The sequence below is a fragment of the Leptosomus discolor genome, chromosome 16 (assembly GCF_034619465.1).
Source record: "Leptosomus discolor isolate bLepDis1 chromosome 16, bLepDis1.hap2, whole genome shotgun sequence".
NCBI classification, from domain to species: domain Eukaryota; kingdom Metazoa; phylum Chordata; class Aves; order Leptosomiformes; family Leptosomidae; genus Leptosomus; species Leptosomus discolor.
Window position 1 is genome coordinate 1,333,729 of NC_141406.1, and position 24,597 is coordinate 1,358,325.

General features: G+C 54.9%; 2 protein-coding genes across 2 annotated transcripts; both read right to left on the bottom strand.

Moving 5' to 3' along the window:
- Window positions 1-34: 34 nt before the first annotated feature.
- Window positions 35-12,279, bottom strand: LOC147414268 (dynein regulatory complex subunit 10-like). Its single transcript, XM_086474414.1, has 8 exons — window positions 11,605-12,279; window positions 10,099-10,332; window positions 8,321-8,392; window positions 6,667-6,997; window positions 3,760-3,875; window positions 3,517-3,662; window positions 2,444-2,559; window positions 35-216 (listed from the first exon to the last, which is right to left on the bottom strand). The coding sequence occupies exons 1-8, from the start codon at window positions 12,277-12,279 to the stop codon at window positions 35-37; spliced, it is 1,872 nt and encodes a 623-aa protein (XP_086330540.1).
- A 60-nt stretch (window positions 12,280-12,339) lies between these two features.
- Window positions 12,340-24,575, bottom strand: LOC147414269 (dynein regulatory complex subunit 10-like). Its single transcript, XM_086474415.1, has 8 exons — window positions 23,901-24,575; window positions 22,395-22,628; window positions 20,616-20,687; window positions 18,963-19,293; window positions 16,057-16,172; window positions 15,814-15,959; window positions 14,749-14,864; window positions 12,340-12,521 (listed from the first exon to the last, which is right to left on the bottom strand). Exons 1-8 carry the CDS (start codon window positions 24,573-24,575, stop codon window positions 12,340-12,342), a joined length of 1,872 nt encoding a protein of 623 aa, XP_086330541.1.
- Window positions 24,576-24,597: the final 22 nt, after the last annotated feature.

Sequence of the window (24,597 nt, forward strand, 5' to 3'; positions counted from 1 at the left end):
AGCGCTTTGAGCTCTAGCAAGGACACGGCTGCTCTTACACAAGGGACGCGGCGGCCCAGGGGCAATCCCGGGGCTCGCGGGTATCTCGGGGGTCGGCTCTCGGGGGATGCCGGTCCCGGGCTGCCTCCAGTCCCTGCAGCTCGCTCCGACTCCGGCCGGGCCCCGCTCGCCACTGGCCCCGGCCCACCCGGCCCACCCGCCCGAGTCCTCCGGTTGCTAGGCAACCCAAGGGGGGTGGGGCCGTTCCGGGCCGCCGCAGGCGGGCGGCGCTCGCCCCGCGCTCCCGCGCAGGGAAGGGGCAGTTACCGCTCGGAGCCAACGTCCCGGCTGCTCAGAGCAGACTTCCAGCGGTGGTTTGGTGTCCTGGGCCGCAGGAAAACTTCAGCGGTGCGATAAGGTGCCCGGAGGTTTTTTGATGCGGAGATATCCCCGCTGCTTCCGCATGGTCAGAGACCTGCTCTCCGCGCTCGCCAGCTTCGTGCTCCTCTGGCTACAGCCCAGCCTAGGTACTAGCCTCCCACACCGCACTTCACAGGACACCTTCACGCCTGCTCAGGAAGAATCACAGCTGCCATCTGCAACACCTTTGCGTGGCAAGGTTTTGGTAGCAGGGCAGTTACAGGGGTGGCTTCCGTCAGAAGCTGCTACAAGTTGCCCCTATGTCCGAATGCCAGCCGGCGGCAAACAGGCGTTGCACCTGGCTGCCCAAGAAAACCCCACCGAGCTGCTCCTGCCGGGTGGCACCGCGCCCGCCCGCCCACACACCCTTGCAACGGGAGCTCCCGAGAGGCCGCGCAAGACTTTTGAGAGCCCAGCTCCACAGACAAAAAACCTACCAGGAGTCACCACCAAGCAACGTGACAGGCTGGTTTTTAAAGTAAGCTAAACAGCAAACAGCAGGAAATTCCAACGGAACGAAAAGCCGCAACCTGGAACTAAACCAATACCCACAAGGAGGCCGCTTGGGCCTCACGGTGCAGTTTTGCCAATTAAGACGATTTTAGCAAAATGAACTTTCTACCAAGCGAGTCCTGAACAGTCAACAGCCAAATCATCCAGGTTGTGCATCAGGGCAGCCACCTTCCAGGCTAAAGCTAGAAAGGTGTCAAAAGCCACAGAGACAAGGCGAGCGCAGCAATTCACCGGCAAGGGCATGACTTAACCTGCAAAGCCTTTAGCAGCAAGGGCAGAGACAGAACATTCGGGCATGCACCTTCAGAGCTGGGATGAGCACAAAGACCCAGCAGAAAGTACGACACGTGGCTCGTAGAACAGCAAGAGACCTTCATACAAGTTATGTCTTAACTTCTCTGCAAAGCAGTCAAACAAGCAGCTGTCCGCATGCTGCCCAGCGGCCTGCTCGCATAGAAGAGGTCAGGGACAGCGCACAGCCCCATACCTGGAGCTTCCTTGCTCCTGCCAGTTAGCGACAAGTCCTCGTGACGTAAAAATGCCAGTTTAGCCCAGGTTGTGTCACAGGTACGCTCTGCAATGAGCCAGCTCAGCTGACACTCAATGGGTTGGCACGGCTGCTTTTTAAGAGCGTTGCTCTTGAGGAGTATCACGGAGGCTTTTTTCCATTTAAGAGAAACTTTACCACGTGTTCTAGACCGTATTTCTGTACTCCTGGCTCACAACCAAATTAACTCCGTTCTCATCCAGCCCAACAATGAAAAAAAGGCACAAAAACCTTCAGCATCACTTTTCCCAAGCAGCTGCTGCAGGTCAGCACTGGCTGAAAGCTTCACCAAGTAATGCAGCTTCAACTCCTTCACATGCTGCTCTGAATAATTTCCTTCGGTGTTCTTGTTTGTCGTTTCAGACTAAAACAGGTCAAATTGTCTTAAAATAAACCCAGTTATTCCAATCTAAATTGCTGAAAAAAACCACTTGTTTGTTCATGACAGACTGGGCACCAATACAGAAAAAAAGATATTCTGACACGGTTACGAGCGGAGCGCTAAACTTCAACAACCTTTTCAAGCCACCTAGCCCTGCTGGTCCAGATCTGGCGTGGAGTTGAAGAGCGTAAGCACACCAGAAAAGGATGACAAGTAAATTAGCTGAATTACCGACAGGGAACTACATTCTCATGGGGGTTGTTGGTCATGGAGCACGTTCGTTTGGCTTGAGTTTTGGAGGAGTTTTAAACAACTCTAAGTAGATAAACGCACCATTGAGCTTCCGACCTTTTACTCGCTGGGGTCCCACCCCAGGCTCCAGGTCTCTCTTTCAAAGAGAGATGGAGTTTATATTTACACCTGACAGTGAGATGAAGCTCAGGGATCTGCTTCAGGCTACATGTCAGCAGCTGTGGCAGAGAGGAAAGCAGAAGACGAACTTTGTGTCAGCAGGAATAACAGCTTTTGCATAGCTTTTACAGAGAAGTCCTCGCTCACAGGGTTTGGTACTTTAAAGCCGTATTATTTTATACAGCTCTCACCATCTTTAATATCAGGGATCGGTTCCACGTTCTGAAATACAGCCAACGTACGTTCCACAATACTGAAGGTGACAGAGCACTTGTCTTCCAAGCGACCAGAAGAAACGTGATCCTTCCTAAAGGAGAAAAGCACCAAAATCCTACAAGCCATAGGTTTCTATTTTGACCACTCAGCTGATACAAAAAAATCAAGAGAACCTACTAACACGACATCACTTCGGATCGACCCTCAGAGCCGCTGGTCCGTGTGCCCGATCCCCTCCTCACTGAACCGACAGCCCGTCTGTATGAAAACCACCACGTCAGACAGCAAAGCAAGGCAGGCGAGCCTTTGGAGCCACCGCCAAGTGCTGGAACTGCCTGCCTTCCCCCAGGAACAGCCCCCTGCCTCCCCCAGCACACCATCCCAGGCCATCCATCCTCTCCCCTCGCCCACCGCCGCCGCAGCGCTCGCGTTTCCACGCACGGTGACTGGAAATGTTTTTAACCTCTGGTCTCCTGCCCAGTAAAAACACCAAGGCAGCACAACCAGGTTACAAAAGCACATCGATTTTAGGCAAGAAGTGGGTCTCCTGCTGTTGGTAGGCTTACGATTCTGGCTTTGGGGGTAGTTGTAGCCCACCTGACGCAGGCGGGGGGGGGGGGGGGGAGGGAGGGGGAGGGGAGGCACGTGAGGCGGCAGCGCGGCGCGGACGCCCCCAGGCGGCGGGGCGGGAAGAGCCCGCGCCCCCCTCCCCCGCCATTTTGACCCCCGCCGCCATTTCGCGGCCCCACGACACGGGCCGGGCCGGGCCGGGCCGGGCCGGGCCGGGGGGGCGTATTGGAGCTTCGCTGCACCGACCCCTTCTTTGCAGCCGGGCAGCAGGGGTGACCGAGCGCCAGCCATGAGGAGAAGCCCTGCTCCCCCTCACCTGCTCCCCCCCCGCCAGCCCGCGGTGCTGCTTTTTACGAGCCCTTCCAGGCGTCCCCAGGTGTACGAGGCCCTTTCCTTTCGCGCCCCCGCCCTCCCAGCCCCAGGGGATCGCCTTTCCCTGATCTCTCTAATCTGCTCTGATCCCCCCTGATCGCGTTACGGCTCGCCCGTCACCTGCACGGGCACCCCTGCCTGCTCGCTCGGGGCAGCCCCGCCGGGCGGGGAAAGAAAGAAGCGGGCGAACTCCAGCCCCGGCTCCGCAGAGGGTTTCTTGCGCCCCCCTGAAGTTGGCCATTTCCTCCCATTCTAAAGAGGTGCCCCTGAGAGCACCATGCCAGGAGCACCAGCACCTTTGGCGCTAGCGGACACCGAGGCCGCTGGAAAGAGGCCGGGAGCACTTTGCGCTCCAAATGCTGGTGTCGTCCCATCGGAAGGTGTTCTCAGTCTGCCACCCAGCTGAACGCCTCTCCAGATAGGGCTTGACATCTGGAGGCAACATCTGGAGTTCTTGGACAAACTCTGAGACAGGGAAGCCTCAAAAGCAGCGTCCAGCAGCCCCTGACAAACCCCAACCTCCTCTAATCGAAAAGCATGCCCAGACCTTTTGCCAAGAACTGAAGGGCTGTGGGTGTTTGTAAACTGAAGAGCATCCCTGCTGATGCAAATACACCCCCAAACTACCCACCTGGGTGCCAACACCCAAAAGTCTCCGCAGATCCTGGCCTCTCTTGTGGCCGCAAACGAGGGAACAATCCTCCTCCAGCCACGTCTAAGGAGAGAGGGGGGCCTCATCTGATCCTGCCTCTCCCGTCCCTGTGATTCCTTAGGGATTCCAGCCCGCTTGGCATAGGCCCCTGCAGTGGATTGGGCATAGGAGGGCAAAAATCCTGTGATGTATATTGAGCACAGACGTGTCACACCGACCCTCGGACTTTTAACCAAACAAAGAGCTTGGTAAAGGGCAAATCTGTCAGGTCCTGGTGTTTGCTGCTTGGGGCGCTGCTGTGAGATCTCCCCCTCACAGCGAGCTCAGCCCTCGAACATCTCCAGTCACTCTTTGTCCTCAGCAAAATGCCCCCTCTCCGCTTTGGCGTACGTTAGATGGTAAAAAGCATCTCGGCCCTTTTGCTACAGGGACCCATTTCTGAACAGAGGTAGAGGGGCAGACGAGGACTGGAGCCTGGTGGCACTTGGGCTTTGCAGCCAGCTTCACTGCCCTCTCCTGCAAAGAGAGGCTGTGAGGAAGGGCCACTGAAGTCAGTGAGCGAAGAAATGTCACTGGGAGTCTGGATCCAAAGTGCTGCTCGCTCCCAGCATCGTTAAATGCAAAGGATATGTGAGAGGAGGTGCCCGGGCCTTTACGGTAACATGGAACAGCCTAGTTTCCCACGAAAATTAAACAAATAAGACACAGCACTCTGTCTGTGACTGTATCTGCGCCCAATTTCAGTCCTAGTGAGCAGCTCTGTGGTATGAAGTTGCTACAGAGCCGCTGAAAATAGGAGACCAAGGGAGTAAAAACACTTGGCTTGCGCCCCTGTGAAAGGGAAAGGCTGCAGCGAGCTCTTGGGGCGTCAGGCGCTGGACAATCCAAGGAGAGCACGCTGTCAAAACAGGGCTCTGCATTAAACAGGGCGCAGGCTGCTGCTTGGCTGAGGGAGCGACTCGTGGGATTGGGAGCGTGCGGAATATCCTGGCACCAGCGCTCCGTGTTCACAAAGGAGACAGAGCAGTCCTGTAAAAGAAACTTTATTCGAATAAAGGGAGAGTCCGCCGGGCAGATCCCGTGGGGTCTCTCCAAGTTGCTGGGGTCGCAGCCCCCTTTTGGTCCTAATTTCCCGGCCGCAGAGGACCCTCTCCCGTTCCCCGTGGGCTGAGGTACTAGGAAGGCACAGACTTCCCGATCCGCCTACTACAGAGGCTACATTTTTACCCCTTAACGCGTACCCCCCTTTGCATCACGCACCGTGTGTTTCATTAGCATGTCATCGTGCACCTCCTGGGCGGAGAAGATAATATTAATAAGTCTATTAAGCCTGCGCACTGTTTCCTAAAGTGGAAAAGTTCAAACTTCCCTTCAAACTTTCCAGGAAATTTTTTTTTTTGAATGATTTTTCTCTTGCAAGTTGTCTTACCCAACAGAGGTTTGTAGTCGGGTCCTTGGTTTCGGTTGAGATTCACTAATTGCTGAGATATACGGCACCTTTTGTTTTACGAGGCCTGCTGATTACTTCATAAACACACGGCTCCTCTGGATAAACAGTGCCGTGTACTTGCAAAAACACTCTCCTCCTTATCTGTTCATCGCTTAGGTCTGTGGTATCTTGTACCAGCCTGGGTCACTGCTGCTATATTTTTGTAAAGGCACTCTCATAATCCTATCAGGAGCAAGGCACAAGCTGGGCTGTCCCACATGCTGTCCCACAGATGGCCCCTGCCAAAAACTGCAAACTGCCGCGGGCGGTGCCCAGCCAGGACCCGTGTCCCTTCTCTCACTGGTCAGCAACGGTCCTGCAGCTCCCTCCTGTAGAAACGGACGTGGTCTCTCCAATCCACACAAGCAGAAGCCCTGTCAGATGAAGGGCCTCAGCCTGCCCCCAGGAACGATCTGACTGCCATCTTCAGTAAGAGCAGAGTGGGGCCCTGACCCACAGGCAAGGAGACAAGCCAGGAACCTGCGCTCCTGGCCCAGTCCCTTCAGCAGGAGACGTCCTCCTCCTCGCAGAGGTAGCAAAGCCAAACCTAAAATGGTGTGACATGTCTTCACGCCACTGCTTCCATATCCTCCAGCTAGGAGAGGCAGCCCCAGCCCTGGAGGCACTAATGCAAATGCTCTCTCAAATCTAATGCTTTTGTCTGGAAGAGCTCAGTCCCAGCAGAATCAGCAGCTTTGCCAGGAGGAGAAGCATAGATTTTGTGCTTTATTTCTTGGCCTTCTTGCCTTCCTTGCCCTCCTTGCCCTCCTTGCCCTCCTTGCCCTTCTTGCCTTCCTTGCCCTCCTTGCCTTCCTTGCCCTTCTTGCTCTCCTTGCCCTCCTTGCCTTCCTTGCCCTCCTTGCCCTCCTTGCCCTCCTTGCCCTTCTTGCCTTCCTTGCCCTCCTTGCCTTCCTTGCCCTTCTTGCCTTCCTTGCCCTCCTTGCCTTCCTTGCCCTTCTTGCTCTCCTTGCCCTTCTTGCCTTCCTTGCCCTCCTTGCCCTCCTTGCCCTTCTTGCCCTCCTTGCCCTCCTTGCCCTCCTTGCCCTTCTTGCCTTCCTTGCCCTCCTTGCCCTCCTTGCCCTCCTTGCCCTTCTTGCCTTCCTTGCCCTCCTTGCCCTCCTTGCCCTTCTTGCCTTCCTTGCCCTCCTTGCCCTTCTTGCCCTTCTTGCCTTCCTTGCCCTCCTTGCCCTCCTTGCCCTCCTTGCCCTCCTTGCCCTTCTTGCCCTCCTTCTTCTTCCTTTCTGCCTTGAGGAGGGACCGGACCAAGTAGCCTCTCCAGATGGCCTGGATGCGGATGGCAGCAAGGGTCCTGGTGGTCATCTCCTTCAAAGCCTTCTTCTCCTGAATCTGGGAATACTCCTGGAGAAGCATAGCCCGTTTCTCCATCAGCAGGGACAGCTGGGCCTTCTCCTTGGCGTAGGCAGCGTGAACCTCCTCATACTTGGCCTGGCAAGACAGCAGACACCAGGTACAGCAATGTTGAGGGCATTCAGCAGCTCCTCCCTGTACATCCCTGGGTAAGGGCTCTTAAACCCATCCCGAAGCTGAGCAGAACCACGACTGGGAGCTGAGCCGAGCCTCTCCAAAGGGAGTCAGAAAAGGAGGCATGTGCCCAGTACCCAGGGAATTTCATTAAATGCCGGGTCCTAGTACCTCCATGCTGCTCTGAAAAATCCTCTCATCATTCTCCCTGTGTTGCCAACAGCACCCACCCTCCGCTGGGAACTCTCACCAGGGAGCACACGCGCAGGTCAGAGATGCTCCTGCAGGTGCTCTGGGCCAAAGGACATCGCTGCAGTCGGGGTGGGGCTGAGCCTGAGCTGAGAGCTTTGCTGAGAAGCCGCTCGGACGAGCGGCACTGAAGCCCAGCTAATACGCTACCCACAGCTGAGAGCGTGACAAGAGCCAGACCGCGTCGGCCTGGAAAAGGCCAAGGACGGGTAGTTTTAATGGTGTTACTGCGCTTCCAGCAGCTGCTCGGCAGCAGGCGATGCCTTTCCTAACGCCTTTGAGGAAGCCACGCGGAGGGGTGGAAGATTAGGGGAACCAGCAGCGTGGACGTGTGTCTGCCTTAGCAAGTTCTGCCCCAAACCTGCCACGACGTGGTGCCACCCAGCGGGCAGGAAACCAAAATAAGCACGTTGTTAAACACCTGACAAGGCGGGGGCATTTCTCACAACTGGCAGCCAGCTCCTAGGCCCCTCCCTACGTTTTGCTTTGTTAGTAATCCAGCAGCTTTTGGCCATCTCCATCAACGGGGCAAGAGCAGGACAGCGACTAAGCCCTTCTCAGAGGCAAGGCTGGGGGGTGCTGATGAGGTTCCCAGCCTGTCGTGGTTCAGTTGGGTGCCAAGGCAGCGGTATGCAGGCTGTTTGGTTTCTCAGCACTTGGCACCTCTCTCAAGGGGGGCAGCAGAAACAACAGGAGCATGATTTGGACACCAGGGCTAATAAGATTGAGGACTGAAGCAAAACTGAAAAACCTGTTCCCTACCATCAGGTGGGCATGTCTGACAGGACGTGGCAACCCATTTGCCCCCAGATACTGGGGGATTTAGCAGTGGATGTAACTTTTTCTAAAGTCAAAGCAGCCGAGAACTCCTCGACATAGGCGGGACAAAGAGACCTAAAGCCTGTCCTTCTTCTGGGTGGAGAGCTGCCCTTTTCCTTTCCACGGCCTCCTGGGTAAAAGCCACCTGTCCATTTGGACAGGAATCTACCTGAACACATCACCTCACACGAGAGCAAAGCACTTTCAAGCGGATGATACCTGTTTTTCTCCCATGTCTTCGTCATATATCTGGATCCAGTTCACAATTTCCTTCTCCAGTTTGCAGATCCTCTGAAACACAAAACGAGATAGGTTCCTTGCAGGCACCTGAAGCCTGGTGAAAAGTAGCCGAGTTAGAAAACAGCGTTGAGCCCCAGCATCATTGTATTGGGGTATAACATCTCCTCCTTGTGGCAAACTTCCCTCAGCTGCCACATAATTCGTTCGCCCTGGGTTGGCGATTCTCATGGCACATTCCCTGAGGCCACAAGGGCCTTATTTGCTTGACAGCATGGAGCTGGGGGCTTGAAACACATCGGAAAGGTGCATCCTGCAGTAGGAAATGAACGTGTCTGATGGAATGTGGCAAGTCATCGACAAACTGGGGCAACCACCCTAAAACCGAAGCAAGAGAGAACAGCAGTTCACTGGGACAGGAACATGAAAGCAGGACAGAGGCACTCGAAAGCTGGTGCCTTTTAGAAAGAAGAGATCTTTCGAGCTGCAGAACAGTTTCACAGCGGCCATCCTGCAGTATAACCAGGTTCGGGCAGTTTACCTCAAGCTGCTTTCTCAGCTCTGTGGAATCATCAAGAGAAAGGTCAGCTAAAGCCCATCACAAGTGCCACAGGATTTCCTGTATGACACTGACCCAGGAGGATGTCCCAAGGGCTCCCAGGTCATCATGAGGTCACACCTCAGCTATTTAGACCACAAGCACAATCTTGGGCCTCCCAGGGCTAGGGCAGGTGCTAAGGAGGGGGAAAGGAGACCTCTGCGGTCAGCAATCGGTGTGCCTGAGCACTGGAATGGGCCGAGCCACTCATCAACCAGCACTGCAGGGGCCTGCAGCCTCCGGAGAAACTGCCTGACAAAGCCACTCCATGAAGGAGGTGTAAGTGGGTGCTGTGGGATTCCGTACTGTGGCTCTAACTTGCATTGGACGCTTCGGCAGTGCCCAGCCCCGCTGCCACTTCGCTCCACATCGTGCAAGGCGAGACTGAAAGCTGCCCCACCACCCGCGTGCGCTGTCCTGCCCCTGGGAGGCCAGGGCGTGTCTGGCGTAGACAGCAAGTGGGAGCAAAAGCGGGGGGGGGTGGGGGGAGAATGGTATTTTTCCCCTTCTAGGTTCTCTGCGCCCTGTGTCACCAGCATGCTCTGCTCAGGGCAGAGCTGACGATACTGGGGCCTGCGCCTGCCTGCTGCTCCTGTTTCCTCCTCCTGTATCTGCTCGGCGCTGTGATAAATCACATTTCCCCCTCATTCAACCCAGCCTGGCCCCTCGGCTTGGGCCAGACAGAGCAGGAACCGCTTAGCTCCCAAGACCAGCTGCGCTCCACTGGGAGTACTACAACCAGCTCTACAAGATGATGGGTTAGGTAAAGCCGGTAGCACCTTTGCTCTGCTTACCCTACGCCAAATCCCCTGTTTCTCGACATAGGCCTTGCCTGTCCCGCCGTAGCCTTGCAGCTCTGCCCTCTGACTAGCCCACAACCTCCCTGGCACGCAGTGTCGCGGCGCTGTATCAAGGTGTTTCCAGAGCTAGGTCAGCAGGCAGGAGGAGGACCTGTGAGCAGGCTGCTTCCCTGCTGCCGCTGCAGGGTTGCTTTCCACTGGAGTCAGCAGAGCATGAGGACAGAGCAGGTATCCTCCCGGCCAACACCACGTGCATCCTGCCAGGAACTAGCGGGAACCGAGTAGATGACTTGCAGCAGCCAGACCTGACGGCGCTACAAACGGGTTTCAATCTCCTGTCACAGAGCTCTCCTCCCATTTACCTTTCTGAGAGCCAGCTCTGACGCTTGGTGCTCCAGCACGAGTGCACTGAGTTGTGCTTCCAGCTGCTGAGCGTCCTGCTGTAGCCTGGCGCACCTGGCCTGGGAGGCTTGCAGCACCTCTTTTTGCCGCTTTTCTCCTTCCCGCTTGATCCGCTGGATGCCAGCCTTGTGGTCTTTGGCCAGGTCTTGCATGCTGGTTTCGAGGTCTTTGATCACGTTGTCTTTCCGGCGAATCTAGACCCAGAAAACAAGAGAAAGAAATACCATCGAGTAATGCCAGTCAGGCGAAAAGTGGCCAGGAGAAGTAAGACACCCTCGCAAAGGTGGGGGAGATCCAAGAAGACGCCCTGCTGATCTGGTAGCAACCGGGATCTGCCACTGCTGGCCGAGGGAACAGAGTTAGATTTACACGGGGTGCTTTGAAATCTTCCCCCACCGCTCCTCTGGGAGCCTGGGGATAAAGGGAAGAGAACGAACAAACCATACTGAGACACCCTGGCGCTGCCAAAGAAGAGCCAAAACCAGAGCCACTGGAGCGAGCCCCGGGGCTCCCTCGAGCTTTGGATTAGGCTCAGGGGGACTGTCTGGGGGGACGCGGCTCAGTGTGCTGCCTGCGAGAGAAATCCTCCGCTGGGACTAGGGAAACGCGTTTGTTCGTGATGCCCTGGACAAGCTGCCAAACTGCCCAGAAAAATCCCAAGCGTCTCGATTCACAACTCTCCAAGGAGCGGAGGGAATGGGGAAAGCAGGCCCTTGTCTCCGTTAGCACCATTCAGCGCGGCGAGCACAAGACAAAACCTTCCCCTCCGGCCCCTCTTGCAGGAAGGAGAAAGAAAAGCATACGGACAAAACAAAGGATGGCTTCTCAGGAGTTCAGGGGCTTGGATGCTGCCGCAGCCCACGGACTCACAGAAGGAGCCTGGGAAATGCCCGTTTCCTTATCGGCACCTCAGTTGCCTTCACTGAAAAAACAAAGAATTGGTGTAATCGCATATTAATCACAAATGCTCTAAGGCAGCTGGTATTACAGAGCTGGAAGTCACAGAAATGTTGGTTTTAAGCAAGAGTGAAGGCAGAGCAGATAGTAAAAATGGATTTCAATCCGTGCAATCTCTCCCTGGAATGACTTTTCATCATTTCAGCAGCAGCTAATGAAGTCTCGCGCTGGCAGCTGGCATTGTACCCCTGCCAAAACACTACCACAGCAATTTGTGCCTGTCCTGCAGCTCCCTTTTAAACTCAGTGACTCGTGTCAGTCAACTTGGCTGATAAGAACAGGTTCCAAACATGCCAAATTCAAGGATTAAAAAAAATAATAATAATAAAATCAAGCACGCAATGAGCATATTTCACAATGAAAATAGTATCTTTACATTTAGGATCTGGTTTAGAAATAATTTCTGGAGCTTCCTCTTCAGGAACTGCAAGAAAAGGACCGGGTTTTAGCGTACCAAAGTTTTGCTTCAGTAACGCTTTGTTGGAAAACATATTCCCACAATATCATACCTGCTCCTCTCGAGTCCGGATTGCTGCTGCCAATTCTGCCTGTAAAGCTGTGATTGCTTCAGTGTTTTCCTTAACCCAGGGGGAGATGTTTTCCATCAAGTGAGTCTTTTTTTCCTCCTCCATTGGACTAGTCAGGAGTCTCTCAACCATGAAGTTCCTGAACTCCCTAAAGGCTTTGATAAACCCTTTTCTCGCCCAGTCTTCACGGCGCAGAGCCTGGCAAAGCAAAGGGTTGGTCAGTAAGTGTCTCAGGACATTTCTAACAGAACGTTTCAGACGTTGCTCCAGCAAGCAGAGACGGCCCCGTTGTTCCTCAGCTCTCCTGGTGTCCCCTTCTTCAGAGCTCGCAAGCAGGTGCTCCACTTCGTTTGAAAGCTTTTGGTGCTCGACCAGGACATTTGTGATCTCAGGTCCCAGCATATCAGCAAACCCGTCCAGAGAGTCGATAATATGTGGGATCAAACGGCTCATCTCCAGCTTGGCAATTGTCTCATCCAAGACGGTGATGATTCTTTCCGTCTCAACGCTACCAGGTCTCACACCGTGTGGATCTAACGTCTTCGCGGCACCTGGTGGGATCACTGCCTTCCCTGGAGTCGCCATGCGCTTCACCAGGGGCTTGTTTCTTTGCTTCCAAGACGGTGCCTGGAGCACAGCTGGATCCCCTGCCGCCATGGCTTCGGTTCAACGCTGGTGAGCGGAGCGCTTTGAGCTCTAGCAAGGACACGGCTGCTCTTACACAAGGGACGCGGCGGCCCAGGGGCAATCCCGGGGCTCGCGGGTATCTCGGGGGTCGGCTCTCGGGGGATGCCGGTCCCGGGCTGCCTCCAGTCCCTGCAGCTCGCTCCGACTCCGGCCGGGCCCCGCTCGCCACTGGCCCCGGCCCACCCGGCCCACCCGCCCGAGTCCTCCGGTTGCTAGGCAACCCAAGGGGGGTGGGGCCGTTCCGGGCCGCCGCAGGCGGGCGGCGCTCGCCCCGCGCTCCCGCGCAGGGAAGGGGCAGTTACCGCTCGGAGCCAACGTCCCGGCTGCTCAGAGCAGACTTCCAGCGGTGGTTTGGTGTCCTGGGCCGCAGGAAAACTTCAGCGGTGCGATAAGGTGCCCGGAGGTTTTTTGATGCGGAGATATCCCCGCTGCTTCCGCATGGTCAGAGACCTGCTCTCCGCGCTCGCCAGCTTCGTGCTCCTCTGGCTACAGCCCAGCCTAGGTACTAGCCTCCCACACCGCACTTCACAGGACACCTTCACGCCTGCTCAGGAAGAATCACAGCTGCCATCTGCAACACCTTTGCGTGGCAAGGTTTTGGCAGCAGGGCAGTTACAGGGGTGGCTTCCATCAGAAGCTGCTACAAGTTTCCCCTATGTCCGAATGCCAGCCGGCGGCAATCAGGCGTTGCACCTGGCTGCCCAAGAAAACCCCACCGAGCTGCTCCTGCCGGGTGGCACCGCGCCCGCCCGCCCACACACCCTTGCAACGGGAGCTCCCGAGAGGCCGCGCAAGACTTTTGAGAGCCCAGCTCCACAGACAAAAAACCTACCAGGAGTCACCACCAAGCAACGTGACAGGCTGGTTTTTAAAGTAAGCTAAACAGCAAACAGCAGGAAATTCCCACGGAACGAAAAGCCGCAACCTGGAACTAAACCAATACCCACAAGGAGGCCGCTTGGGCCTCACGGTGCAGTTTTGCCAATTAAGACGATTTTAGCAAAATGAACTTTCTACCAAGCGAGTCCTGAACAGTCAACAGCCAAATCATCCAGGTTGTGCATCAGGGCAGCCACCTTCCAGACTCAAGCTAGAAAGGTGTCAAAAGCCACAGAGACAAGGCGAGCGCAGCAATTCACCGGCAAGGGCATGACTTAACCGGCAAAGCCTTTAGCAGCAAGGGCAGAGACAGAACATTCGGGCATGCACCTTCAGAGCTGGGATGAGCACAAAGACCCAGCAGAAAGTACGACACGTGGCTCGTAGAACAGCAAGAGACCTTCATACAAGTTATGTCTTAACTTCTCTGCAAAGCAGTCAAACAAGCAGCTGTCCGCATGCTGCCCAGCGGCCTGCTCGCATAGAAGAGGTCAGGGACAGTGCACAGCCCCATACCTGGAGCTTCCTTGCTCCTGCCAGTTAGCGACAAGTCCTCGTGACGTAAAAATGCCAGTTTAGCCCAGGTTGTGTCACAGGTACGCTCTGCAATGAGCCAGCTCAGCTGACACTCCATGGGTTGGCACGGCTGCTTTTTAAGAGCGTTGCTCTTGAGGAGTATCACGGAGGCTTTTTTCCATTTAAGAGAAACTTTACCACCTGTTCTAGACCGTATTTCTGTACTCCTGGCTCACAACCAAATTAACTCCGTTCTCATCCAGCCCAACAATGAAAAAAAGGCACAAAAACCTTCAGCATCACTTTTCCCAAGCAGCTGCTGCAGGTCAGCACTGGCTGAAAGCTTCACCAAGTAATGCAGCTTCAACTCCTTCACATGCTGCTCTGAATAATTTCCTTCGGTGTTCTTGTTTGTCGTTTCAGACTAAAACAGGTCAAATTGTCTTAAAATAAACCCAGTCATTCCAATCTAAATTGCTGAAGAAAACCACTTGTTTGTTCATGACAGACTGGGCACCAATACAGAAAAAAAGATATTCTGACACGGTTACGAGCGGAGCGCTAAACTTCAACAACCTTTTCAAGCCACCTAGCCCTGCTGGTCCAGATCTGGCGTGGAGTTGAAGAGCGTAAGCACACCAGAAAAGGATGACAAGTAAATTAGCTGAATTACCGACAGGGAACTACATTCTCATGGGGGTTGTTGGTCATGGAGCACGTTCGTTTGGCTTGAGTTTTGGAGGAGTTTTAAACAACTCTAAGTAGATAAACGCACCATTGAGCTTCCGACCTTTTACTCGCTGGGGTCCCACCCCAGGCTCCAGGTCTCTCTTTCAAAGAGAGATGGAGTTTATATTTACACCTGACAGTGAGATGAAGCTCAGGGATCTGCTTCAGGCTACATGTCAGCAGCTGTAGCAGAGAGGAAAGCAGAAGATGAACTTTGTGTCAGCAGGAATAACAGCTTTTGCATAGCTTTTACAGAGAAGTCCTCGCTCACAGGGTTTGGTACTTTAAAGCCGTATTATTTTATACAGCTCTCACCATCTTTAATATCAGGGATCGGTTCCACGTTCTGAAATACAGCCAACGTACGTTCCACAATACTGAAGGTGACAGAGCACTTGTCTTCCAAGCGACCAGAAGAAACGTGATCCTTCCTAAAGGAGAAAAGCACCAAAATCCTACAAGCCATAGGTTTCTATTTTGACCACTCAGCTGATACAAAAAACTCAAGAGAACCTACTAACACGACATCACTTCGGATCGACCCTCAGAGCCGCTGGTCCGTGTGCCCGATCCCCTCCTCACTGAACCGACAGCCCGTCTGTATGAAAACCACCACGTCAGACAGCAAAGCAAGGCAGGCGAGCCTTTGGAGCCACCGCCAAGTGCTGGAACTGCCTGCCTTCCCCCAGGAACAGCCCCCTGCCTCCCCCAGCACACCATCCCAGGCCATCCATCCTCTCCCCTCGCCCACCGCCGCCGCAGCGCTCGCGTTTCCACGCACGGTGACTGGAAATGTTTTTAACCTCTGGTCTCCTGCCCAGTAAAAACACCAAGGCAGCACAACCAGGTTACAAAAGCACATCGATTTTAGGCAAGAAGTGGGTCTCCTGCTGTTGGTAGGCTTACGATTCTGGCTTTGGGGGTAGTTGTAGCCCACCTGACGCAGGCGGGGGGGGGGGGAGGGAGGGGGAGGAGAGGAGAGGCACGTGAGGCGGCAGCGCGGCGCGGACGCCCCCTGGCGGCGGGGCGGGAAGAGCCCGCGCCCCCCTCCCCCGCCATTTTGACCCCCGCCGCCATTTCGCGGCCCCACGACACGGGCCGGGCCGGGCCGGGCCGGGAGGGCGTATTGGAGCTTCGCTGCACCGACCCCTTCTTTGCAGCCCGGCAGCAGGGGTGACCGAGCGCCAGCCATGAGGAGAAGCCCTGCTCCCCCTCACCTGCTCCCCCCCCCGCCAGCCCGCGGTGCTGCTTTTTACGAGCCCTTCCAGGCGTCCCCAGGTGTACGAGGCCCTTTCCTTTCGCGCCCCCGCCCTCCCAGCCCCAGGGGATCGCCTTTCCCTGATCTCTCTAATCTGCTCTGATCCCCCCTGATCGCGTTACGGCTCGCCCGTCACCTGCACGGGCACCCCTGCCTGCTCGCTCGGGGCAGCCCCGCCGGGCGGGGAAAGAAAGAAGCGGGCGAACTCCAGCCCCGGCTCCGCAGAGGGTTTCTTGCGCCCCCCTGAAGTTGGCCATTTCCTCCCATTCTAAAGAGGTGCCCCTGAGAGCACCACGCCAGGAGCACCAGCACCTTTGGCGCTAGCGGACACCGAGGCCGCTGGAAAGAGGCCGGGAGCACTTTGCGCTCCAAATGCTGGTGTCGTCCCATCGGAAGGTGTTCTCAGTCTGCCACCCAGCTGAACGCCTCTCCAGATAGGGCTTGACATCTGGAGGCAACATCTGGAGTTCTTGGACAAACTCTGAGACAGGGAAGCCTCCAAAGCAGCGTCCAGCAGCCCCTGACAAACCCCAACCTCCTCTAATCGAAAAGCATGCCCAGACCTTTTGCCAAGAACTGAAGGGCTGTGGGTGTTTGTAAACTGAAGAGCATCCCTGCTGATGCAAATACACCCCCAAACTACCCACCTGGGTGCCAACACCCAAAAGTCTCCGCAGATCCTGGCCTCTCTTGTGGCCGCAAACGAGGGAACAATCCTCCTCCAGCCACGTCTAAGGAGAGAGGGGGGCCTCATCTGATCCTGCCTCTCCCGTCCTTGTGATTCCTTAGGGATTCCAGCCCGCTTGGCATAGGCCCCTGCAGTGGATTGGGCATAGGAGGGCAAAAATCCTGTGATGTATATTGAGCACAGACGTGTCACACTGACCCTCGGACTTTTAACCAAACAAAGAGTTTGGTAAAGGGCAAATCTGTCAGGTCCTTGTGTTTGCTGCTTGGGGCGCTGCTGTGGGATCTCCCCCTCACAGCGAGCTCAGCCCTCGAACATCTCCAGTCACTCTTTGTCCTCAGCAAAATGCCCCCTCTCCGCTTTGGCGTACGTTAGATGGTAAAAAGCATCTCGGCCCTTTTGCTACAGGGACCCATTTCTGAACAGAGGTAGAGGGGCAGACGAGGACTGGAGCCTGGTGGCACTTGGGCTTTGCAGCCAGCTTCACTGCCCTCTCCTGCAAAGAGAGGCTGTGAGGAAGGGCCACTGAAGTCAGTGAGCGAAGAAATGTCACTGGGAGTCTGGATCCAAAGTGCTGCTCGCTCCCAGCATCGTTAAATGCAAAGGATATGTGAGAGGAGGTGCCCGGGCCTTTACGGTAACATGGAACAGCCTAGTTTCCCACGAAAATTAAACAAATAAGACACAGCACTCTGTCTGTGACTGTATCTGCGCCCAATTTCAGTCCTAGTGAGCAGCTCTGTGGTATGAAGTTGCTACAGAGCCGCTGAAAATAGGAGACCAAGGGAGTAAAAACACTTGGCTTGCGCCCCTGTGAAAGGGAAAGGCTGCAGCGAGCTCTTGGGGCGTCAGGCGCTGGACAATCCAAGGAGAGCACGCTGTCAAAACAGGGCTCTGCATTAAACAGGGCGCAGGCTGCTGCTTGGCTGAGGGAGCGACTCGTGGGATTGGGAGCGTGCGGAATATCCTGGCACCAGCGCTCCGTGTTCACAAAGGAGACAGAGCAGTCCTGTAAAAGAAACTTTATTCGAATAAAGGGAGAGTCCGCCGGGCAGATCCCGTGGGGTCTCTCCAAGTTGCTGGGGTCGCAGCCCCCTTTTGGTCCTAATTTCCCGGCCGCAGAGGACCCTCTCCCGTTCCCCGTGGGCTGAGGTACTAGGAAGGCACAGACTTCCCGATCCGCCTACTACAGAGGCTACATTTTTACCCCTTAACGCGTACCCCCCTTTGCATCACGCACCGTGTGTTTCATTAGCATGTCATCGTGCACCTCCTGGGCGGAGAAGATAATATTAATAAGTCTATTAAGCCTGCGCACTGTTTCCTAAAGTGGAAAAGTTCAAACTTCCCTTCAAACTTTCCAGGAAATTTTTTTTTTTGAATGATTTTTCTCTTGCAAGTTGTCTTACCCAACAGAGGTTTGTAGTCGGGTCCTTGGTTTCGGTTGAGATTCACTAATTGCTGAGATATACGGCACCTTTTGTTTTACGAGGCCTGCTGATTACTTCATAAACACACGGCTCCTCTGGATAAACAGTGCCGTGTACTTGCAAAAACACTCTCCTCCTTATCTGTTCATCGCTTAGGTCTGTGGTGTCTTGTACCAGCCTGGGTCACTGCTGCTATATTTTTGTAAAGGCACTCTCATAATCCTATCAGGAGCAAGGCACAAGCTGGGCTGTCCCACATGCTGTCCCACAGATGGCCCCTGCCAAAAACTGCAAACTGCCGCGGGCGGTGCCCAGCCAGGACCCGTGTCCCTTCTCTCACTGGTCAGCAACGGTCCTGCAGCTCCCTCCTGTAGAAACGGACGTGGTCTCTCCAATCCACACAAGCAGAAGCCCTGTCAGATGAAGGGCCTCAGCCTGCCCCCAGGAACGATCTGACTGCCATCTTCAGTAAGAGCAGAGTGGGGCCCTGACCCACAGGCAAGGAGACAAGCCAGGAACCTGCGCTCCTGGCCCAGTCCCTTCAGCAGGAGACGTCCTCCTCCTCGCAGAGGTAGCAAAGCCAAACTAAAATGGTGTGACATGTCTTCACGCCACTGCTTCCATATCCTCCAGCTAGGAGAGGCAGCCCCAGCCCTGGAGGCACTAATGCAAATGCTCTCTCAAATCTAATGCTTTTGTCTGGAAGAGCTCAGTCCCAGCAGAATCAGCAGCTTTGCCAGGAGGAGAAGCATAGATTTTGTGCTTTATTTCTTGGCCTTCTTGCCCTTCTTGCCTTCCTTGCCCTCCTTGCCCTCCTTGCCCTCCTTGCCCTTCTTGCCTTCCTTGCCCTCCTTGCCTTCCTTGCCCTTCTTGCTCTCCTTGCCCTCCTTGCCCTCCTTGCTCTCCTTGCCCTCCTTGCCCTCCTTGCCCTTCTTGCCTTCCTTGCCCTCCTTGCCTTCCTTGCCCTTCTTGCTCTCCTTGCCCTCCTTGCCCTCCTTGCCCTCCTTGCCCTTCTTGCCTTCCTTGCCCTCCTTGCCTTCCTTGCCCTCCATGCCCTCCTTGCCCTCCTTGCCCTCCTTGCCCTCCTTGACCTTCTTGCCTTCCTTGCCCTCCTTGCCCTCCTTGCCCTTCTTGCCTTCCTTGCCCTCCTTGCCCTCCTTGCCCTTCTTGCCTTCCTTGCCCTCCTTGCCCTTCTTGCCCTTCTTGCCTTCCTTGCCCTCCTTGCCCTCCTTGCCCTCCTTGCCCTCCTTGCCCTTCTTGCCCTCCTTCTTCTTCCTTTCTGCCTTGAGGAGGGACCGGACCAAGTAGCCTCTCCAGATGGCCTGGATGCGGATGGCAGCAAGGGTCCTGGTGGTCATCTCCTTCAAAGCCTTCTTCTCCTGAATCTGGGAATACTCCTGGAGAAGCATAGCCCGTTTCTCCATCAGCAGGGACAGCTGGGCCTTCTCCTTGGCGTAGGCAGCGTGAACCTCCTCATACTTGGCCTGGCAAGACAGCAGACACCAGGTACAGCAATGTTGAGGGCATTCAGCAGCTCCTCCCTGTACATCCCTAGGTAAGGGCTCTTAAACCCATCCCGAAGCCGAGCAGAACCACGACTGGGAGCTGAGCCGAGCCTCTCCAAAGGGAGTCAGAAAAGGAGGCATGTGCCCAGTACCCAGGGAATTTCATTAAATGCCGGGTCCTAGTACCTCCATGCTGCTCTGAAAAATCCTCTCATCATTCTCCCTGTGTTGCCAACAGCACCCACCCTCCGCTGGGAACTCTCACCAGGGAGCACACGCGCAGGTCAGAGATGCTCCTGCAGGTGCTCTGGGCCAAAGGACATCGCTGCAGTCGGGGTGGGGCTGAGCCTGAGCTGAGAGCTTTGCTGAGAAGCCGCTCGGACGAGCGGCACTGAAGCCCAGCTAATACGCTACCCACGGCTGAGAGCGTGACAAGAGCCAGACCGCGTCGGCCTGGAAAAGGCCGAGGACGGGTAGTTTTAATGGTGTTACTGCGCTTCCAGCAGCTGCTCGGCAGCAGGCGATGCCTTTCCTAACGCCTTTGAGGAAGCCACGCGGAGGGGTGGAAGATTAGGGGAACCAGCAGCGTGGACGTGTGTCTGCCTTAGCAAGTTCTGCCCCAAACCTGCCACGACGTGGTGCCACCCAGCGGGCAGGAAACCAAAATAAGCACGTTGTTAAACACCTGACAAGGCGGGGCATTTCTCACAACTGGCAGCCAGCTTCTAGGCCCCTCCCTACGTTTTGCTTTGTTAGTAATCCAGCAGCTTTTGGCCATCTCCATCAACGGGGCAAGAGCAGGACAGCGACTAAGCCCTTCTCAGAGGCAAGGCTGGGGGGTGCTGATGAGGTTCCCAGCCTGTCGTGGTTCAGTTGGGTGCCAAGGCAGCGGTATGCAGGCTGTTTGGTTTCTCAGCACTTGGCACCTCTCTCAAGGGGGGCAGCAGAAACAACAGGAGCATGATTTGGACACCAGGGCTAATAAGATTGAGGACTGAAGCAAAACTGAAAAACCTGTTCCCTACCATCAGGTGGGCATGTCTGACAGGACGTGGCAACCCATTTGCCCCCAGATACTGGGGGATTTAGCAGTGGATGTAACTTTTTCTAAAGTCAAAGCAGCCGAGAACTCCTCGACATAGGCGGGACAAAGAGACCTAAAGCCTGTCCTTCTTCTGGGTGGAGAGCTGCCCTTTTCCTTTCCACGGCCTCCTGGGTAAAAGCCACCTGTCCATTTGGACAGGAATCTACCTGAACATATCACCTCACACGAGAGCAAAGCACTTTCAAGCGGATGATACCTGTTTTTCTCCCATGTCTTCGTCATATATCTGGATCCAGTTCACAATTTCCTTCTCCAGTTTGCAGATCCTCTGAAACACAAAACGAGATAGGTTCCTTGCAGGCACCTGAAGCCTGGTGAAAAGTAGCCGAGTTAGAAAACAGCGTTGAGCCCCAGCATCATTGTATTGGGGTATAACATCTCCTCCTTGTGGCAAACTTCCCTCAGCTGCCACATAATTCGTTCGCCCTGGGTTGGCGATTCTCATGGCACATTCCCTGAGGCCACAAGGGCCTTATTTGCTTGACAGCATGGAGCTGGGGGCTTGAAACACATCGGAAAGGTGCATCCTGCAGTAGGAAATGAACGTGTCTGATGGAATGTGGCAAGTCATCGACAAACTGGGGCAACCACCCTAAAACCGAAGCAAGAGAGAACAGCAGTTCACTGGGACAGGAACATGAAAGCAGGACAGAAAGTACTCGAAAGCTGGTGCCTTTTAGAAAGAAGAGATCTTTCGAGCTGCAGAACAGTTTCACAGCGGCCATCCTGCAGTATAACCAGGTTCGGGCAGTTTACCTCAAGCTGCTTTCTCAGCTCTGTGGAATCATCAAGAGAAAGGTCAGCTAAAGCCCATCACAAGTGCCACAGGATTTCCTGTATGACACTGACCCAGGAGGATGTCCCAAGGGCTCCCAGGTCATCATGAGGTCACACCTCAGCTAGTTAGACCACAAGCACAATCTTGGGCCTCCCAGGGCTAGGGCAGGTGCTAAGGAGGGGGAAAGGAGACCTCTGCGGTCAGCAATCGGTGTGCCTGAGCACTGGAATGGGCCGAGCCACTCATCAACCAGCACTGCAGGGGCCTGCAGCCTCCGGAGAAACTGCCTGACAAAGCCACTCCATTAAGGAGGTGTAAGTGGGTGCTGTGGGATTCCGTACTGTGGCTCTAACTTGCATTGGACGCTTCGGCAGTGCCCAGCCCCGCTGCCACTTCGCTCCACATCGTGCAAGGCGAGACTGAAAGCTGCCCCACCACCCGCGTGCGCTGTCCTGCCCCTGGGAGGCCAGGGCGTGTCTGGCGTAGACAGCAAGTGGGAGCAAAAGCGGGGGGGGGTGGGGGGAGAATGGTATTTTTCCCTTTCTAGGTTCTCTGCGCCCTGTGTCACCAGCATGCTCTGCTCAGGGCAGAGCTGACGATACTGGGGCCTGCGCCTGCCTGCTGCTCCTGTTTCCTCCTCCTGTATCTGCTCAGCGCTGTGATAAATCACATTTCCCCCTCATTCAACCCAGCCTGGCCCCTCGGCTTGGGCCAGACAGAGCAGGAACCGCTTAGCTCCCAAGACCAGCTGCGCTCCACTGGGAGTACTACAACCAGCTCTACAAGATGATGGGTTAGGTAAAGCCGGTAGCACCTTTGCTCTGCTTACCCTACGCCAAATCCCCTGTTTCTCGACATAGGCCTTGCCTGTCCCGCCGTAGCCTTGCAGCTCTGCCCTCTGACTAGCCCACAACCTCCCTGGCACGCAGTGTCGCGGCGCTGTATCAAGGTGTTTCCAGAGCTAGGTCAGCAGGCAGGAGGAGGACCTGTGAGCAGGCTGCTTCCCTGCTGCCGCTGCAGGGTTGCTTTCCACTGGAGTCAGCAGAGCATGAGGACAGAGCAGGTATCCTCCCGGCCAACACCACGTGCATCCTGCCAGGAACTAGCGGGAACCGAGTAAATGACTTGCAGCAGCCAGACCTGACGGCGCTACAAACGGGTTTCAATCTCCTGTCACAGAGCTCTCCTCCCATTTACCTTTCTGAGAGCCAGCTCTGACGCTTGGTGCTCCAGCACGAGTGCACTGAGTTGTGCTTCCAGCTGCTGAGCGTCCTGCTGTAGCCTGGCGCACCTGGCCTGGGAGGCTTGCAGCACCTCTTTTTGCCGCTTTTCTCCTTCCCGCTTGATCCGCTGGATGCCAGCCTTGTGGTCTTTGGCCAGGTCTTGCATGCTGGTTTCGAGGTCTTTGATCACGTTGTCTTTCCGGCGAATCTAGACCCAGAAAACAAGAGAAAGAAATACCATCGAGTAATGCCAGTCAGGCGAAAAGTGGCCAGGAGAAGTAAGACACCCTCGCAAAGGTGAGGGAGATCCAAGAAGACGCCCTGCTGATCTGGTAGCAACCGGGATCTGCCACTGCTGGCCGAGGGAACAGAGTTAGATTTACACGGGGTGCTTTGAAATCTTCCCCCACCGCTCCTCTGGGAGCCTGGGGATAAAGGGAAGAGAACGAACAAACCATACTGAGACACCCTGGCGCTGCCAAAGAAGAGCCAAAACCAGAGCCACTGGAGCGAGCCCCGGGGCTCCCTCGAGCTTTGGATTAGGCTCAGGGGGACTGTCTGGGGGGACGCGGCTCAGTGTGCTGCCTGCGAGAGAAATCCTCCGCTGGGACTAGGGAAACGCGTTTGTTCGTGATGCCCTGGACAAGCTGCCAAACTGCCCAGAAAAATCTCAAGCGTCTCGATTCACAGCTCTCCAAGGAGCGGAGGGAATGGGGAAAGCAGGCCCTTGTCTCCGTTAGCACCATTCAGCGCGGCGAGCACAAGACAAAACCTTCCCCTCCGGCCCCTCTTGCAGGAAGGAGAAAGAAAAGCATACGGACAAAACAAAGGATGGCTTCTCAGGAGTTCAGGGGCTTGGATGCTGCCGCAGCCCACGGACTCACAGAAGGAGCCTGGGAAATGCCCGTTTCCTTATCGGCACCTCAGTTGCCTTCACTGAAAAAACAAAGAATTGGTGTAATCGCATATTAATCACAAATGCTCTAAGGCAGCTGGTATTACAGAGCTGGAAGTCACAGAAATGTTGGTTTTAAGCAAGAGTGAAGGCAGAGCAGATAGTAAAAATGGATTTCAATCCGTGCAATCTCTCCCTGGAATGACTTTTCATCATTTCAGCAGCAGCTAATGAAGTCTCGCGCTGGCAGCTGGCATTGTACCCCTGCCAAAACACTACCACAGCAATTTGTGCCTGTCCTGCAGCTCCCTTTTAAACTCAGTGACTCGTGTCAGTCAACTTGGCTGATAAGAACAGGTTCCAAACATGCCAAATTCAAGGATTAAAAAAAATAATAATAATAAAATCAAGCACGCAATGAGCATATTTCACAATGAAAATAGTATCTTTACATTTAGGATCTGGTTTAGAAATAATTTCTGGAGCTTCCTCTTCAGGAACTGCAAGAAAAGGACCGGGTTTTAGCGTACCAAAGTTTTGCTTCAGTAACGCTTTGTTGGAAAACATATTCCCACAATATCATACCTGCTCCTCTCGAGTCCGGATTGCTGCTGCCAATTCTGCCTGTAAAGCTGTGATTGCTTCAGTGTTTTCCTTAACCCAGGGGGAGATGTTTTCCATCAAGTGAGTCTTTTTTTCCTCCTCCATTGGACTAGTCAGGAGTCTCTCAACCATGAAGTTCCTGAACTCCCTAAAGGCTTTGATAAACCCTTTTCTCGCCCAGTCTTCACGGCGCAGAGCCTGGCAAAGCAAAGGGTTGGTCAGTAAGTGTCTCAGGACATTTCTAACAGAACGTTTCAGACGTTGCTCCAGCAAGCAGAGACGGCCCCGTTGTTCCTCAGCTCTCCTGGTGTCCCCTTCTTCAGAGCTCGCAAGCAGGTGCTCCACTTCGTTTGAAAGCTTTTGGTGCTCGACCAGGACGTTTGTGATCTCAGGTCCCAGCATATCAGCAAACCCGTCCAGAGAGTCGATAATATGTGGGATCAAACGGCTCATCTCCAGCTTGGCAATTGTCTCATCCAAGACGGTGATGATTCTTTCCGTCTCAACGCTACCAGGTCTCACACCGTGTGGATCTAACGTCTTCGCGGCACCTGGTGGGATCACTGCCTTCCCTGGAGTCGCCATGCGCTTCACCAGGGGCTTGTTTCTTTGCTTCCAAGACGGTGCCTGGAGCACAGCTGGATCCCCTGCCGCCATGGCTTCGGTTCAACGCTGGTGA